The sequence below is a fragment of the Salmo trutta genome, chromosome 36 (genome assembly GCF_901001165.1).
Source record: "Salmo trutta chromosome 36, fSalTru1.1, whole genome shotgun sequence".
Taxonomy (NCBI): domain Eukaryota; kingdom Metazoa; phylum Chordata; class Actinopteri; order Salmoniformes; family Salmonidae; genus Salmo; species Salmo trutta.
The window spans coordinates 12,861,222-12,879,520 of NC_042992.1; the positions used below are offsets into that span (position 1 = coordinate 12,861,222).

General features: G+C 40.4%; 1 protein-coding gene across 1 annotated transcript in view; it reads left to right on the forward strand.

The window, feature by feature from the left end:
- Positions 1–12,846: 12,846 nt before the first annotated feature.
- LOC115175426 (endoplasmic reticulum membrane sensor NFE2L1) overlaps positions 12,847–18,299 on the forward strand; it is a 35,769-nt gene continuing 30,316 nt past the window's right edge. Inside the window, exon 1 of the mRNA XM_029734656.1 lies at positions 12,847–13,815. Within this exon, the coding sequence (XP_029590516.1) occupies positions 13,252–13,815 (564 nt within the window). The 5' untranslated portion in view covers positions 12,847–13,251. The remainder of the gene's footprint in view (positions 13,816–18,299) is intronic.

The following is an 18,299-nucleotide window of genomic DNA, read 5'->3' on the forward strand; positions in this document are numbered from 1 at the left end:
GTTTGCTAAATCCCGTTCCCCCTCGACAACACGGAAATACCCAGAAGTCTCATTGTAACATTATGATGATTTCTTAAAAGGTAACAATTTACTTGAAGGGAGTATATGTAATACATTCATAACACTTTTATGAAACCACTTATAACACCTTCATGAATGTTGCAGTATCATTTGTAACAACATTCATAACACATTTATTCAACATGCATTAGGGGTTTATGTAAAACTGCAATATTTCAATGTTATATTTGGAAATGGAGGTTATAATTCCAGTACGTCATTATGTCAATCCACTGCCTGATTTGGGTAAATAGGAAAAAGAGGCAGTGATGATTGTGAATTTCAAAAAGACTACAAAGGGAAAACATTGAGGTGAGGAGGAATGAATTCTTTTTCAGTTTGACAGATTGAAAAAAAGAAAGTTTAACACTCTATATATGTTCCCAATGTTAATGGGTAATAAAGCACCAACATTCAGGCACACGGTGCCTCTGTGCCTTTTTCGGGGTTGACAGATGGACCAACTGAGACCCATAAGCCTATTCCCATAGCATGGTTGATGTAGAGGGGAATCAGATTAGAAAGTTCTTCATTCACAAGCCAAGTATTGTAACTGTGACATAGTTTCTAAAGAATGTTGCTGTTAAAACTCTGACAACCTGGTTAAAATATATTTATTTATTCACTTTTCCTGTTCGAGGTTGGTTCTTTTAAAATATTCACATAGGGAAGCTTTGCATTATGGATAGAATCATTCACTTCTCTGAACAGTGAATCAGCTATTCTTATTTGGGTCGAGCATCTACATGTTCCATGGTATGACAGACAGAGCCTCTATGTGGTTATCAGAACCTTGTGGATTACTGTGATGTGGACAGACAAGACTGAGAGGCACTGATGATGGTCCATCACACACACACACAACTCTCTCCAGGTACAACTCTCTAAAATAACAGCTTTGGCACAATCCACACTGGGCCAGGTTAGAATACGGAGCTCAGAGGAATCCTGGAATCCTGTCTGTGTGAAAGAGCCCAGTCAGAGTGGTGGTTCTGACCAGAGCCTGGGGGATATGAGGCCCACACAGTACCACTGGGCCCTGGGCCCCGAGCTAGCTAGACCTGGGCCTTCTGAACAAAGTTGGGCCAGAGAGACTGACAGGGGAGGCTAGTGTTTGGGTGATTTGGGTGTTTGGGCTGCAGAAAAGAGGGACGTTCACAGTCTGTCCCCATGGCTGACGGGTGGGGGAAGGGGGTAATTTTGGGGGGTTATGATTACCCCTCACACCCACCCACCCACACACACACACACATCCACCCACACACAAACACACATACACAAAACATACACAAACACACACACACACACCCTATCTCACCTCTTCCCCCAATCAAAGAAGTGCCGTCAGGCCCCTGTAAACATCTGTCAGCCATTACAGACTCTCCCCGTGTCCCTCCCCCCTTTCTCGTTTTCTCTCCCCAATCCTCCTCTCTCCCTTCTCTATGACTCCAGCCCTTTGACCTCAAACAGAAAAAAATGCAACTCTGAGTTTTTGAAAGAGCTGTACTGAGTGGCTTATATGATTCTAACAAATTACTCAAGAACAATTCTAATATTCATTGATTCGCACCGAATATATATTTTATCCTGGGAGACACGTGTACTCACCGACCAGAGACTGGCCATGGAACTGGACCTTCCTTCAATTGAGCCACACACACACACACACACACACACACACACACACACACACACACACACACACACACACACACACACACACACTCACACACACACACACACACACACACACACACACACACACACACACACATATATACACACACCACTCCCATCACTGGTGTTCGTGCCCCAGCCCTCCCTTCCTCACCCATATCCCCAGCCCTCCCCTTCTCCCCCAGACCCCCAGGCCTCCCTCCATCACTCCATCAATTACCCCGTCTCTTCCATAGCCCACCCCCTCCATTCCCCGATGCCACTCCCTCTCTGACCCCAGGTCGTGAGGTCAGGAGGTCACAGGGGTCAAAGGTCATCCTCCACAGACACCCCAGGCATCCCTCAGAAGTTTCCGGCTCTTGGTCTTTGACCCTTTGGTTCCCGTAGGGTGACACCCCTTGTGTAGGGGAGATGGTGGTAACACCTTCCTACAGGTCAACAATGGAATAATACTGACTGAAGCTAGAATGCAATCGAAAGCGCCCTAGCAATGTTTACAACGTACCCTACCATCTTTACAGTGCACTGCTGTAGACCAGACATTCTCCATCTGTATCTGGAAAATCGACCCATTCTGTCTGCGCTGATATAGATTCACTGTGTAATACTGTAGCCTTGTCTTATAACTTGGCTCTGTCAATGCCAGACACATTAGTCTAGTGTGAGAGAGCAGACCTGGGGGGGGGGGCTATCTGTATTGATTAGGAAGAAGAAGGAGAGCACCCATCCCACCCGTTACCCTCATCCCTGACATAGGGTCTGTGTATCAAATGGCACCCTATTCCCTATGTACTGCACCTTTTTTGAACTGGGCCCATAGGGCTCCGGTCAAAAGTAGTACACTATATAGGGAGTAGGATGCCTTTTTGGATGCAGCCAGGGGGTAATGAGGATCACTCTCCCACTGTCCCATATCCCCTCCCCTCTTCTCTCTCTGGCTGGAAACCCTTTTAATCAGATCCCATGGGAGTACATGGATATGATAAGAGGGGCGGTGGGGTGTGGGGGGGGGGGGGGGGGCTTAGGAGGATCCATTAGTGGAACAAACACAGTAGCTAAACACATCACAGACATAGACAGTCATTCCATATAGGCACTGTTACATCAATAAACACACATTTTAAACAGACATGCATTAAGCATGTACTATTCAGGTCCTGGGGAAGAAAGGCTCCTTGTGCTTCCAGAACACTCTGAGGTGTCTGATGTTCTGTATTCTAGAACACCCTGAGGTGTCTGATGTTCTGTATTCTAGATCACTCTGAGGTGTCTGATGTTCTGTATTCTAGATCACTCTGAGGTGTTTGATGTTTTGTATTCTAGATCACTCTGAGGTGTCGGATGTTCTGTATTCTAGAACACTGAGGTGTCTGATGTTCTGTGTTCTAGATTACCCTGAGGTGTCTGATGTTCTGTGTTCTAGATTACCCTGAGGTGTCTGATGTTCTGTGTTCTAGATCACCCTGAGGTGTCTGATGTTCGGTATTCTAGAACACTGAGGTGTCTGATGTTCTGTGTTCTAAATCACTCTGAGGTGTCTGATGTTCTGTATTCTAGAAGCATATGATAGTGATACAGCTGGCATCTGCTTCACTGACCCTTCACCTAAATCTAGAGAGCACTGAAGTCAGATTACGCCTCATGAACAGTGTGTGTGTGTGTGTGTGTGTGTGTGTGTGTGTGTGTGTGTGTGTGTGTGTGTGTGTGTGTGTGTGTGTGTGTGTGTGTGTGTGTGTGTGTGTGTGTGTGTGTGTGTGTGTGTGTGTGTGTGTGTGTGTGTGTGTGTGTGTAAATATCTGTGATTTACGTATAGTACCAGTCAAAAGTTTTGGTTTTTTCTTTATTGTTACTATTTTCTACATTAATAGTGAATAATAGTGAAGACATGAAAACGATGAAATAATACACATGGAATCATGTAGTAACCAAAAAAGTGTTAAACAAATCAAAATATATTTTAGATTCTTCAAAGTATCTTTTGCCTTTGCCTTGATGACAGCTTTGCACACTCTTGGCAATCTCTCAACCAGCTTCACTTGGAATGCTTTTCCAACAGTCTTGAAGGAGTTCCCACATATGCTGAGCACTTGTTGGCTGCTTGTCCTTCACTCTGCGGTCCAACTCACCCCAAACCATCTCAACTGGGTTGAGGTTGGGTGATTGTTGAGGCCAGGTCATCTGATGCAGGACTCCATCACTCTCCTTCTTGGTCAAATAGCCCTAACACAGCCTGGAGGTGTGTTGGATCATTGTTCTGTAGAAAAACAAATGATAGTCCCACTAACTGCAAACCAGATGGGATGGTGTATTGCTACAGAATTCTGTGGTAGAAATGATGGTTAAGTGTGCTTTGAATTCCAAATAAATCACTGACAGTGTCACCAGCAAAGCACCTCCACATCATCACACCTCCATGCTTCATGGTGGGAACCACACATGCGGAGATCATCCATTCACCTACTCTGCATCTCACAAAGACACGGCATTTGGAACCCAAAATCTCAAATGTGGACTCATCAGACCAAAGGACAGATTTCCACCGGTCTAAAGTCCATTGCTCGTGTTTCTTGGACCAATCAAGTCTCTTCTTCTTATTGGTGTCCTTTAGTAGTGGTTTCTTTGCAGCAATTCGATCATGCAGGCCTGATTCCCGCAGTCTCCTCTGAACAGTTGATGTTGAGATGTGTCTGTTACTTGAACTCTGTGAAGCATTTATTTGGGCTGCAATCTGAGGTGCAGTTAACGTCCGGGTTTTGCCGATGTAGGCCATCATTGTAAATAAGAAGTTGTTCTTAAGTGACTTGCCTAGTTAAATAAAAAAAGTACTAAAACAATTCTAAGCTGGCTGAGAGAATGCCAAGAGTGTGCAAAGCTGTCATCAAGGTAAGGGTGGCTACTTTGAAAAATATATTTTGATTTATTTAACACTTTTTTGGTTACTACATGACTCCATATGTGTTACTTCATAGTTTTGATGTCTTCACTATTATTCTACAATGTAGAAAATAGTAAAAATAAAGAAAAACCCTGGAATGAGTAGGTGTGTCCAAACTTTTGACTGGTAAAGTATATAGCTGATATAATTCCGCAGCACCACAGGTCACGTCACATAGGGCTGTTTTCTTGCAGCTAGGCCATTTTCTGCTGTTTGCATAAGAGGTTTTTGTTTTCTTTTCCAGGGAGAAAACTGCCAATCTCTGTGAGCTAAGCAAGCTTTATCAAGGCAGCCATCTCACGGTCCCACATCTAATCCGCAGCTGCTGCCCAGGCTGAGAAACCTTCTGTTAACGCCTGGCCTGAGTGCTGGCCTCCACAACTTCTAGAGGCCCACAGGGGGGAGGAAGGGGGGGGGGGGAGAGAGAGAGAGAGAGGGGGGGAGGTGGGTCTTAAAGATGGATTGACCAGTTTAGCTTTTTCATTCATTGCTGTCACCTACAGGCCTATATAGGCCTTATTAATTGTGCAGTATTTCTCATTCTCTCAATTTTAACTCCATAGATACACTACAAGTACATCGATGCATAGTTTATCAGTTGAATTAATTCAAATAGTTGAATGTGGTTGGCAAAAGTGTGATCATGCTTAGTTTTTGGGACTATTATATGGGTTAGTAGCGGCCTCTTGTGGTATGATAAAGAATGCACCTGTTGGGAAAAGGGATGGGGCTCCACACAGTAGCTGCCTACTAGCATAATATCGAGTTAGATATTTGAATTCGTCAATATATAGCAAGCGTTTATCAAAAACCATGAGAGATAGGCTGATGAAAATTTCACCTCCATTTGCGTCAATGACTGCATCAAAAGTACCCTGGCATTATAGCAAAAGCACTGTATTTCTCTCCATTTTATCCCATCAAAAGAAACCAAAAACATTTTCAATCAATTTCCTAGAGACCGTGGGGAAATATTAAGTTAAAGAGGGCTGCTTCTTCCATCAACATAAAACAAAGACTAGTATTGAAAGGGGATGAAAAAAAAAAGAAAACTGCTGACCATTTACATTTTTCTTTTAATACTCATTCTGCAAAAAAGAACACCCCTTAAAAATGGACTATATCTGTCCACGGCGAGGCGCCACAGAGCTTGTCAGAAATGTGGCCTTGAAACTATGGTAATATACACTCTGTGGTTGGCTTAGTTCATCTCTGACGAAATAAATATTTGTCCAATAGAAAAACTGTATTTAAATCACAGTCATTTTATTGGATTGCGCTTGCTGTCAATCAAGCAGCAGCTGTGGTTCTTGAGGGAGAAAGACGCCAGTTGAATGTTTGAAGCGTTGGGTGACGGAGCTCTGAGCACTGCAGAGCAATGGGAGAACTTCTGTTGTATGGGATACAAATAACGTCAAGATTAGATTAGCTATGAATTTTTGTTTATTGTTCATGAACCATATTTGAAGCTGCATGCATACACTTTAATTAACATTTAATAGGCAAGGGTTGCTGCTTATTAACATTTTATATTGATCTAAACTTAGTTAATTGATTAGTTAGAAGAAAAAAAAAAATTAAGCCAAATGATGACACGAATATTTGCCACTGGTCTATTTAAACTAAAATTATCACAATAAGTAAAATCATGTCCATGAGAGAGAACTAGGCTGTAGCTTAAAATCCATTGTTTTTACATATTGGGATAAAATACAATCTGAAATAGATTTTGGAAACAGATGAAATAAATCACGATACTTATTCATATTTATTGAAATTAATGCAACCTATATGTAATTTAATACAACTATTTTAGTTTATGTTATCATAAAATCATCACATTGTCATCACAATCAGCATAGGCTACATGATTTATTTAGTATAATAGGTTACTTTATTTGGGCAACGAGCTTAAATAATCAATAGGCTATTATAAAGTGGTAAAATGTCTAAGTTTTGCTGTTTCAGTTTTTCTGTAACTTTTCTATACTTTCATAATTGTTTATAGCCTATTCATTATTTATGTTTCTCTCGCTGATATGGGTATTTGCGCATTCATTCTTCCCTCCAACTATTAGAAATGATGTATGAGCAAATCAAGACAGCCTCAATCTATTATTCCAGAATTTTACGAAAAGTGTATTTTTACAGCTCAGTGACCAACATTTGGTATAAAAACATTTGGGAAGTTCATTGAATAGCCGAAGAGAAGTGCGAAGGAGCACTGAATTCTTCCTCTCTACAATGTGTTACCCTTGATTTCCCACGATTCCTTGCGGCAATATTCAACTTCTGCGCATTCTCTCTGGTTATCATGTCACTCTTCAAGACGTCACTTGCTTGCCGACCAATCCCCTTCTCTCTACGAGCAGCTCACGCTGTGATTTAAGAGCTTTCCACAATAAATCTGTCCAGAACGTCTCAAAGTTGATTTAACTGTGTTTCACCTTGTTATGAAAATACTTGCGGATTAATCAAGCCGTGGAAACTGGCGTTAGATCAACGAGCTCGATCATTATTTATGGATATCAAAGCTAAACACCACAACTTGAGGACTTCAAACTTGATCGTGCCTTCATGCATTTTGGATTTGTTGCACCGTCGCTAACCAGTGGATTTGAAAAGCTGGCATGTTCTCTTATTGACAGCTCTTAAATGCCACCCTGCTTTGCCAAACTGTTGTAGTTGAGTTATTATACCAGGGCAACTCATTGAAGTTGTTTGAGTCTACAGAATTAGTTTTCTTCACTATCAAACTTAAAATGCTGAATGCATTCTTGTTTTATTTGTGTTGGTTATCCAGTGGCCCTGAAGTCAATTCTAACAGATTAATCAAATTAAAGTGTTAATAAAAAAGTTACAAAATTGTTTGCTTCGATTTGATTCATAGTTTTAGGACTAAAAGTAATTTAATTCCAGGTAATTCTTATAAAATAAGGTCAGTTTAGGCCTATAGTTTGCGCTGCATGCTTTATTAAAATTGTAGGCCAACATTATATTTTAATCACTTTTACACTTTGAAAATATTTTTAGTATCAGTCATGGCCTAAAAACTACAATTTTACAAACGTTTAGTCTATATTGTGTAGAAATGAATGTGTAATAATATTGCTAATAATGAATTGTACTCCACATTAATGGCAAGTTGAGTTAACGCGTTTTTTTACGCATGCATTTTTGCCTGAACATTTTTGGTATATACTTCTGCAATAAAAATAGCCCTGTGTAGTATATGCCTAGGCTACAAATACATCAGAAATAAATTGTAGACATTTTCAGGAAAGGAAATTGTAATTTTACATGCAACTAAATGTATTTACTATTGAGCAAACGAACGAAAATATGCGAATGAATGTGCTTTATGAATTCCTGGACATGATGACGCCAGCGTCGAAGTGGTTAAGTAGGTAACATAGTATTCAACAGCTGGGCGTTCCTAGTACACAGTTAAGCCAATCAGAAGGAGATGTGGGAGTGGTTTTAATAATATTCCCCCAACCCCTGGGCGAGGTCAGAACTAAATTGAACCAATGAAAAATCGAAGAAGCATACTGGGACGTGCTCTCCTGCCCTATTTGGTCATCTCTGCCTCAAATACTACCGTCATGAAAAAGGCATGCCATTTTTCTACATAACGTTAGTGATGTGAAGGAATGTATTGGAATCTTTATGATCCTATGGTTTTATGCAAGAAACATATACAGATAATTATTGACAAATTAATAATGTTAATTATATATTTATATTGACCAATTACTTGAAATGATTAGTGATTATTCTAGAGACAGAAATTAATAATTTCAGATAAATGTTGAGAAGTCTTCTACAACGTGGCTCCAAATCAATAGCCAATCAAATTTCACTATATATGATTGCAAATTGATTACGAAATGCTTGAATAATAATTTTTTACATACCCCAGAAAATAAGCAAAACGAGTTCAATCAAGTACAGTCTTAACTGAATGACAACAGAGACAGAATTGAACATGGCATTTTATTGAATAGTTTGGGGTAGGCCTCATGTCCACGATATGCTCCTCGGGGGCCAAATCAAATTGTATTTGTCATATGCTTAGTAAACAACTGGTGTAGACTAACAGTGAAATGCTTACTTATGGGCCCTTCCAAAGAGATAAATATATATATTATAGAGTAAGAAAAATCTTCCAATTTCGTTTTACAAACAATAAGTCAGGAATAAATAGAAAAATAATAACACAAGGAATAAATATACAATGAGTAACGATAAGTATTCACACCCCTTGACTTTTTCCACATTTTGTTGTGTTACAGCCTGAATTCAAAATGGAATAGCAGACATTGAATATTCCTTTGAGCATGGTGAAGTTATTAATTACACTTTGGATGGTGTATCAATACACCCAGTCATTACAAAGATACAGGTGTCTTTCCTAACTTCGTTGCTGGAGAGGAAGGAAACTGCTCAGGGATTTCACCATGAGGCCAATGGTGACTTTAAAACAGTTACAGAGTTTAATGGCCATAATAAAAATTGAGGATGGATCAACAACATTGTAGTTACTCCACAATACTAACCTAACTGACAGAATGAAAAGAAGGAAGCCTGTACAGAATAAAAAATATTCCAAAACATACATTCTGTCTGCAACAAGGCACTAAAGTAAAACTGCAAAACAATTGGTAAAGCAATTCACTTTTTGTTCTGAATACAAAGTGTTATGTTTGAGGCAAATTCAACACAACACATTGCTGAGTAGCACTCTCCATATTTAGCATAGTGGTGGCTGCATCATGTTATGGGTATGCTTGTAATCGTTAACGACTGGGGAGTTTTTCAGGATAAAAAATAAATGGAATGGAGCTAAGCACAGGCAAAATCTTAGAGGAAAACCTGGTTTAGAATGCTTTCCACCAGACAATAGTAGATGAATTCACCTTTCAGCAGGACAACAACCTAAAATACAATGCCAAATCTAAACTGGAGTTGCTTACCAAGAAGGCAGTGAATGTTCCTGAGTGGCCGAGTTACAGTTTTGACTTAAATCTATATGAAAATCTATGGCAAGATCTGAAAGTGGTTGTATAGCAATGATCCACAACCAATTTGAGAGAGTTTGAAGAATTTTGAAAAGAATAATGGGAAAATGTTGCACAATCCAGGTGTATAAAGCTCTTATAGACTTACCCAGAAAGACTCACAGCTGTAATCGTCGCCAAAGGTGCTTCTACAAAGTATTGACTGACGGGTGTGAATACTTATGTAAATTAGATATTTCTGTATTTCATTTAAAAAAATTAGGAACATTTTCTAAAAACATGTTTTCACTTATGGGGTACTGTGTGTAGATGGGTGAGAAAATAAAATATTTCATCAATTTTGAATTCACACTGTAACACAACAAATGTCAGAATAAGTCAAGGGGTATAAATACTTTCTGAAGGCACTGTACATGAGGTACCAGTACCAAGTTGATGAGCTGGGGTACAAGGTATATGAGGTAGATATGTACATATAGGTAGGGATAAAGTGACTAGGCAACCAGATAGATAATGAACAGTAACAGCAGCATATGTGATGAGTCAAAACAGATTAGCGCAAAAAGGGTCAATGCAGATATTCTGGGTAGTTATTGGTCAACTATTCAACTAACTATTTAGCAGTCTTATAGCTGTTCAGGGTCCTGTTTGGTTCCAGACTTGGTGCATCGGTACCACTTACCGTGTGGTAGCAGAGAGTGAGAACAGTCTTTGACCATTTTTAGGGCCTTCCTCTGACACCGCCTGGTATAAAGGTCCTGGATGGCAGGGAGCTCGGCTCCAGTAATGTACTGGGCCGTAAGCACTACCCTCTGTAGCGCCTTGCGGTCGGATGCGCAACAGTTGCCATACTAAGCGGTGACGCAGCCAGTCAAAATGCTCTCAATGGTGCAGCTGTAGAACTTTTGGAGGATCTGAGGGCCCATGCTGAATCTTTACAGCCTCCTGAGGGGGAAGAAGCGTCATGCCCTCTTCACGGCTTGTGTTGATGTGTGTGGACCATGATAGTTCCAGACAGATGCTGATGACAGATTGCCCTATGCTACCATATAAATAAATACCTGCTCTGCTAATGAGGTAACATTATAAAAGCTACCATATGAACACCTGCTATGCCTGTGAGACAGGAAGTGAATTACATTGTGCTTACTAGATAAATGTAAAAGTAACGAGCAATTCAAATTGAACTATCGTAAACTACATTAGCAAAGGAAAGCGTATTCTAAGGAGGACCTAACTGAAGAAGCTCATCCTAATGACTAAAGTACAGAAAAAAAATGTATGAAATGTATGTATTCACTACTGTAAGTCGCTCTGGATAAGAGCGTCTGCTAAATGACTAAAATGTAAATGTAAAGGGCGAAATAGACCGTTGGAGCAATTAGTAAACAGCTACATTTATCAATGGTACAAAATGAAATCAATGGAATCAAAAGAGGTGATAAACAGAGTAGGCCTGTAGACATACATGCTGCATTGAATGGAAAAGTGGGGTATTTTTGTGAGGAAATAATGCTGTATCATAATGTGCTGCAAATAAGCACGTTGTTCACCTGTATACCTACAGTTGGTCATGGCTGGTCCACACTGAATGTGATGGCAAACCCCCATGCAAGGTCCTTCCAATATCTGATTGCCATTGAATGTTCCATTAACCACCAGCAGGGGTGTGTAGGAGCCATATTTGACCAAAAGTAGCCTACTGCTTTTTTTTCTAAATCATTATCATGATCACCACCACCACATACCTCACACCCCACCACAGCGGATAGTTGGCTATTGTTTAATTGACAACTTATAACAAGCCTATGTCTAATCATCCAAACAACATTTTGTCCCAAGTCCTACATGGTTACAGAGTAGGTTATAGAGTAGGCTCACATTCCATGTGAAATTAGATAAAAGTGCACATTACAACTCACTGATTCATCATGATTTGAATTGTGCTCTCTGGTCCAATACTGTAGCAAAGCTTCCTTTCCTTATTGTGTTCTTTCACACCCATGAATCTAAAAGTATTTGGAGGGTGATACCTAGTGGGAGTAAGTGTTGCCTGACACTGTTCTCTCCATCTGTGGTCATGGAGGAATGGAAAGGAAGTCAGTTATGTGTTCTGTGACACAAGCATAGCCTGATAAATACTACATTAATCCCTTACAACATTCACAGAATATGGTCATCGTTTTGCTGAAGTGGCATTTGTATAACGCGCTTTGTTTCAACTATGCCTCTTGGGGGCGTAATGGTTTCCCAAAAGATCACAGAACATGCATCACCATTGGATCATCTGTTGTCAGGGTCTGGCTGGCCAAGCAAGAGAGGATGGCAGTGTTGTACTTTCAAATCAAACATTTGATAATTCTACTTAGTTAGGCCCACTAGCTCTACCTCTACTGAAAAAAGTGTCATGCACTTGTTCAACATTTTATAGAAATCTAACCATTTCTGTCTTTACATTTGTATTTTTCTAGGCATCAATATTTTTTATTGTGTGAGAGAAAATACAAATCAAATGTACCAATATATATCATTATTGAGGGTGGGAGAAGGAGATGAAGGACTGTGTTCTGTCATGGAACACAATCTCCAGACAGGCAATAGAATGGCAACAGCAGCACTCTCTCATGGAAGCCTTATGTTTCACATAGGTATGAAGAGGATTAAGGAACTATCATTCATAACTAAAGACTTTATTGAAACATGTTTGAATTAATTGCTGAGTTCCCAAGAACAACATGACCTGTTGGTACATGGTTGTGAACACTGTACTGTGCATATTGTGTAGTGTTGAAAGCAGGACAGTGGGACAAACGTCATGAAGAAAATGTCACCGGAAGTACTGTCGAGGTCCCGCCCCCGACACTAAAGGACAAAGTAACATTCCAAAATAACGGTAATGTTCTTGTGATACACATTGTAAACCGTTTCAGATATCGCAAGATTAAATAAAATTACTTTCAAGCACATTGTTAAGTATAAATGTATGTTCATAAGGCTGTGTGTCTTGTTTGGGCCAGAAATCCAACGAAGGGGGCGTTCTTTTTTATTTAACTAAGAGCGGTGGGATGCTACAATTGGCTCACTACATGACAGAATACATTTTCAGCCTGTTGCGATGAGCTATGGGCCTAGTTCGTGTAAACTATGCAAATCTTTCCCAAGACTCCTCAACGCCGCGTGTAGGGAGTGAGAGAGCCATAAAAACATTAAACCCTGGAGAGAACCGATTCGGAATATTTATTTTATATTATAATTAGATTAAAACAAGGCAGACAAATAAACAAGGGAGATTCCAGTGAATTATAGTTTCATCTATGATTAAATTGTTAATTATATGTGATCGTGGTACAGTTGTTCGTTTAAGAGCATGTTTCTGTCAGGAAGTTATCAGAAGCCGGTAGTGCAGTAGCTAGCTAACGTTTTCGCCGGGGACGGGCGGACCTCTTTGTCTGACAGGGGAAAGGAACTCGTGCTCTTTTGTTTTGCATTGTCTTTGTTTAGTGAGCTAAAGGGAACTCTGGGACCAGCGTTTCTCTTCTTCCACCAAAAAATAAAAAGATGCAAAACGTGAAGAAATACTTCACAGAGGGACTAATCCAGTTTACGATCTTACTCAGTTTGATCGGAGTTCGCGTGGATGTCGACAGCTACTGGAACGGCTACTACTCACCGTTAGAGATTAACGAGGGTCCCAGCTCAGCCTTTATCCAGACACCGTTTCACAGTTTGAGGGACAATTGGGACGGGTACAGCGTGCACCCTAAATGTCCGGAGTTGGACTATTTCTTCGCCAGCCGTCGGCTTCTGGACGAGGTGAGGGCGCTTGGGTCGCCCTCCCGGTTCCCTACGCAGTTGAGCGCGTGGCTCGTGCACCAAGTACCTGACAGATCGGAATTCGGAGAGCCACCGAACAGCACGAGTAGCAGTAATGTTAACGCGGGGCTGTCGTCAGAGAGCACCGGGGAAGAGACCAACGACTCTGACCTTCTCGCCGAGGACGAGAGCTGTTCTACCGTTAGCGCTAGGTTGAGAGGCCGGCAGGAGGAGTGCCAGACTGCCACCCAACTAAGCACCGAGCCGGGGCCTTTTCCCAGTACCGGAGCCTGCGAGATACCCAAACAGGCGAGTACTGCAGCCAGCTAGCTAACTTTCTGGTTTCAAACTTCATCTACTCTAACTAATGTGTCGCCCATGAAGTTATTGTGATGAAATGCGAACTAGGCCTTTAACTACACTAAGTGTAGCTGACAGTGGGAATATGACAAGTGTATTGTGATAGCCAGCTAAACAGCTAACGTTAGGCCAATAACGTTACCAGCTAGCTAACTTGCTGTTATGACACCAACTGAGGTTCTATGCACATGGCATGCTGAACTTTTACTTTCACTTTGAATGTTTTTTTTTTTTTAAAGCTAGATGACCTTTAGATTGGTATCTCCTGACTAAGCACAACGTAATAAATTATCGACAGAGGTCTCCTCTCCAACAGGTCGATAGCGAGCTACCAGCGCAGCCCACCAAACAATTCTGAAAGTACATGCAATTTAAGTGTTCCACCACAAACAGCCACGAACAAATTTCACAAGTACCAGACACCGCAAGCTACTATCTAATCAACATTGACATTATCACATCCCTGGTTAGCCACTATTGGCTTACATAGCCAAACCTAACACAATATCTGCCAATTCATTTCCAGCAATATTTCGTCTGTCACTCCGGTGTGTAGCCTGTTGATGTGATAATCATCTTGTGGGTTGACAGAAATACTTTCCCCAAACCCTTGTCAATTAAATGTTAACAGCAAAGTAGGCTAACCTGGCAGAAGTATATCATTTGTATATATTTGTTATTTTAAAACGTTGACATGAAATGAGCAGCAGCAGTACAGAACCATTGCTGGACTGGCACATTCATCACGTGCTAGACGCGCAATTAAAGGGCCAGGGCCCTGTTGCATAAAACAAGTTAATTTCCCCCTTATCTTTACTTAACTTTAACTTCATGACATTTTCCGGAAAAATTTGTTGAAAGACCCAAAGGTTTCAGAAAGCCTCTCAGGCATTACAGCCTGAAAGCCCACCAGGGCGGCAAATTCAAAACAACAAAATCTCATAATTCAAATTTCTCAAGCATACAACTATTTTACACCATTTTAAAGATACACTTGTCCTTAATCCAACCACATTGTCCGATTTCAAAAAGGCTTTACGGCGAAAGCATAAAGTTAGATTATGTTAGGGCAGAGCGTCAACAAGAAACCACACAGCCATTTTCCAAGCAGGAGAGGGGTCACAAAAAACAGAAATACAGCTAAAATTAAGCACTAACCTTTGACGATCTTCATCAGATGACACTCCTAGGACTCAATGTTACACAATACATGTATGTTTTGTTCGATAAAGTTCATATTTATATCCAAAAACCCCATTTTACATTGGCGTGTGATGTTCAGAAAATATTTTGCCTCCAATACTGCCGGTGAATCAGCACAACAATTTACAAAAATACTCGTCATAAACGTTGATAAAATATTAAACTGTCATTCAAAGAATTATAGATGAACATCTCTTTTATGCAACCGCTGTGACAGATTTCAAAAAAGCTTCACGGGAAAGCACACTTTGCAATAATCTGAGTATTGCGCTCAGAAAAATACATCAGGCAATACAGATACCCGCCATTTGAGTCATCTAAAATCATAAATAGCATTATAAATATTCACTTACCTTTGATCTTCATCAGAAGGCACTTCCAGGGATCCCAGGTCCACAATAAATGTTGTTTTGTTCGATAAAGTCCATAATTTGTCCAAATACCTCCTTGTTGTTTGCGCGTTCGTAGAAACATGTCAAACGTTGTATAGCATCAATCTTTATGGCCTTTTTAACATAACTTCAATAATATTCCAACCGGACGATTCCAATGTCTTGAAAATCATTATGGAACACAGCTACCTCGTCATGTGAACGCGAGCCAATGAACTCATGTCATTTTCTGAGTCACCAACTTCTCGGCCTTCTTGTTCGCTCTCTGTTCACTGCAAAAGCCTGAAACAAGGTTTTAAAGACTATTGAAATCTAGTGGAAGCCTTAGGAAGTGCAAAATGAACCCTAAGTCACTGTGTGTTAGATAGGCAATGACTTGAAAAGACTACAAGCATCGGATTTCCCACTTCCTGGTTGGATTTTTCTCAGGTTTTTGCCTGCCATATGAGTTCTGTTATACTCACAGACATCATTCAAACAGTTTTAGAAACTTCAGTGTCTTCTATCCAAATCGACTAATAATATGCAAATATTTTACTCTGGGCCCGAGTATTAGGCAATTTACTCTGGGTACGCTTTTCATCCGAAATCGAAAATACTGCCACCTATACCCTAAAAAGTTAAATACAGCAGGCCCAAGGCAAGTCTAGTTAACCTGTTGAGGACAGACGCCAACAGCCAATGGCATCGCACGGCGCGAAATACAAAACCAACTAAAATACCACAATTCAATTTTCTCAAACAATCAACTATTTTACACCATTTGAAAGAAGACTCTCGTTAATCTAACCACATTGTCCGATTTCAAAAAGGCTTTACAGCGAAATCAAAACATTAGATTATGTTAGGAGAGTACATAGACACAAATAATCACACAGCCATTTTCCAAGCAAGCATATATGTCACATAAACCCGAACCACAGCTAAATGGAGCACTAACCTTTGATCTTCATCAGATGACACTCCTAGGACATTATGTTATACAATACATGCATGTTTTGTTCAATCAAGTTCATATTTATATCAAAAAACAGCTTTTTACATTAGCATGTGATGTTCAGAACTAGCATACCCACCGAAAACTTCTGGTGAATTTAATAAATTACTCATGATAAACGTTGACAAAATACATAACAATTATTTTAAGAATTATAGATACAGAACTCCTTTATGCAATCGCTATGTCCGATTTTTAAAATAGCTTTTCGGCGAAAGCACATTTTGCAATATTCTGAGTAGATAGCTCGGCCATCACGGCTAGCTATTTTGACATCCGCCAACTTCGGGGTCACCTAAACTCAGAATTACTATTAGAAACATTGGATTACCTTTGCTGTTCTTCGTCAGAATGCACTCCCAGGACTTCTACTTCAACAACAAATGTTGTTTTGGTTCCAAATAATCCATAGTTATCTCCAAATACCTCCGTTTTGTTCGTGCGTTCAGGTCACTATCCGAAGGGTAACGCGCGAGCGCATTTCGTGACAAAAAAAATTCAAAATATTCCATTACCGTACTTAGAAGCATGTCAAACGCTGTTTAAAATCTATTTTTATGCTATTTTTCTCGTAAAATAGCGATAATATTCCAACCGGGCAACGTTGTATTCATTCAAAGAGAGAAAGAAAAACATGGCGAGTTCTCGTGACCGCGCATCTCCAGTCTCACTGTCCCCAGGCTGACCACTTACAAACTCTGCTTCTATACTTTGCCCAGAGACAGCAGACAACCCATTCCACTTTCTGGCAGCTTTAGAGAGCCAATGGAAGCCTTAGAAAGTGTCACGTTACAGCACAGATGCTGTAATGTCGATAGAGATGCAACAGATGGACAACAAATTGTCAGACAGGGCACTTCCTGTATGGAATCTTCTCAGGTTTTGGCCTGCCATATGAGTTCTGTTATACTCACAGACACCATTCAAACAGTTTTAGAAACTTTAGAGTGTTTTCTATCAAAATCTACTAATTATATGCATTTTCTAGTTTCTGGGCAGGAGTAGTAACCAGATTAAATCGGGTACGTTTTTTTATCCGGCCGTGAAAATACTGCCCCCTATCCCAAAGAAGTTAAAGACGATTTGGATGACATCAATTTACTTAGATTTTTTTTGTCTGGGAGTTTAATTTAATACTAACCTTGTTTTAGGTTTCAGTTTTTCTGTTCAGAAGATCACATACTAACACTTTCCAAAGAAGGTGCAGGGAATTCTACATTCTTACAACAATGACAGTTGGATTTAGGCTACAAAACTTTGTTTCTTATAGTTGAAGTTACACTTTCACAATTTACATGTCCAGACAGAGCTAGTCAGAAGAGGACTGGGATTAAGTTCAATTTTAGTCATCCCCTTTGCCTCTGGCATTAACGTATATGCAAACACTGTACTCTTGCAGTTTTCTCATCCACCCCTGTGGTAAAACATGACGGACCCTGTTATGTAAGTTGTGGGTTTGAATGACTTATTCTCTCCACCCATAGGGTTACACTCTTTGGGCCTTGGGTGTGTTTTTGTAGGGACAAAGGCCCACACTCACTGTGGTGAAAAACACTGCTGTGGCTTGGGAGTGTCCAATGTCAAAGACCGGGTTATCTTATCCCCACGACTTCACTTGCAGCTGTTAGATTTGTGTTGTGTAACCTAGGGCTGTGGCGGTCATGACATTTTGTCTGCTGGTTATTGTCATGCAAAAGCATGACAATAAAGCATGACAAACACCATGCTCTACCAACTGTAGCTCAGTTGGTAGAGCATGGTGTTTGCAACGCCAGGGTTGTGGGTTCGATTCCCACGGGGGGCCAGCACAGAAAAAAAAAATGTATGAAATGAAATGTATG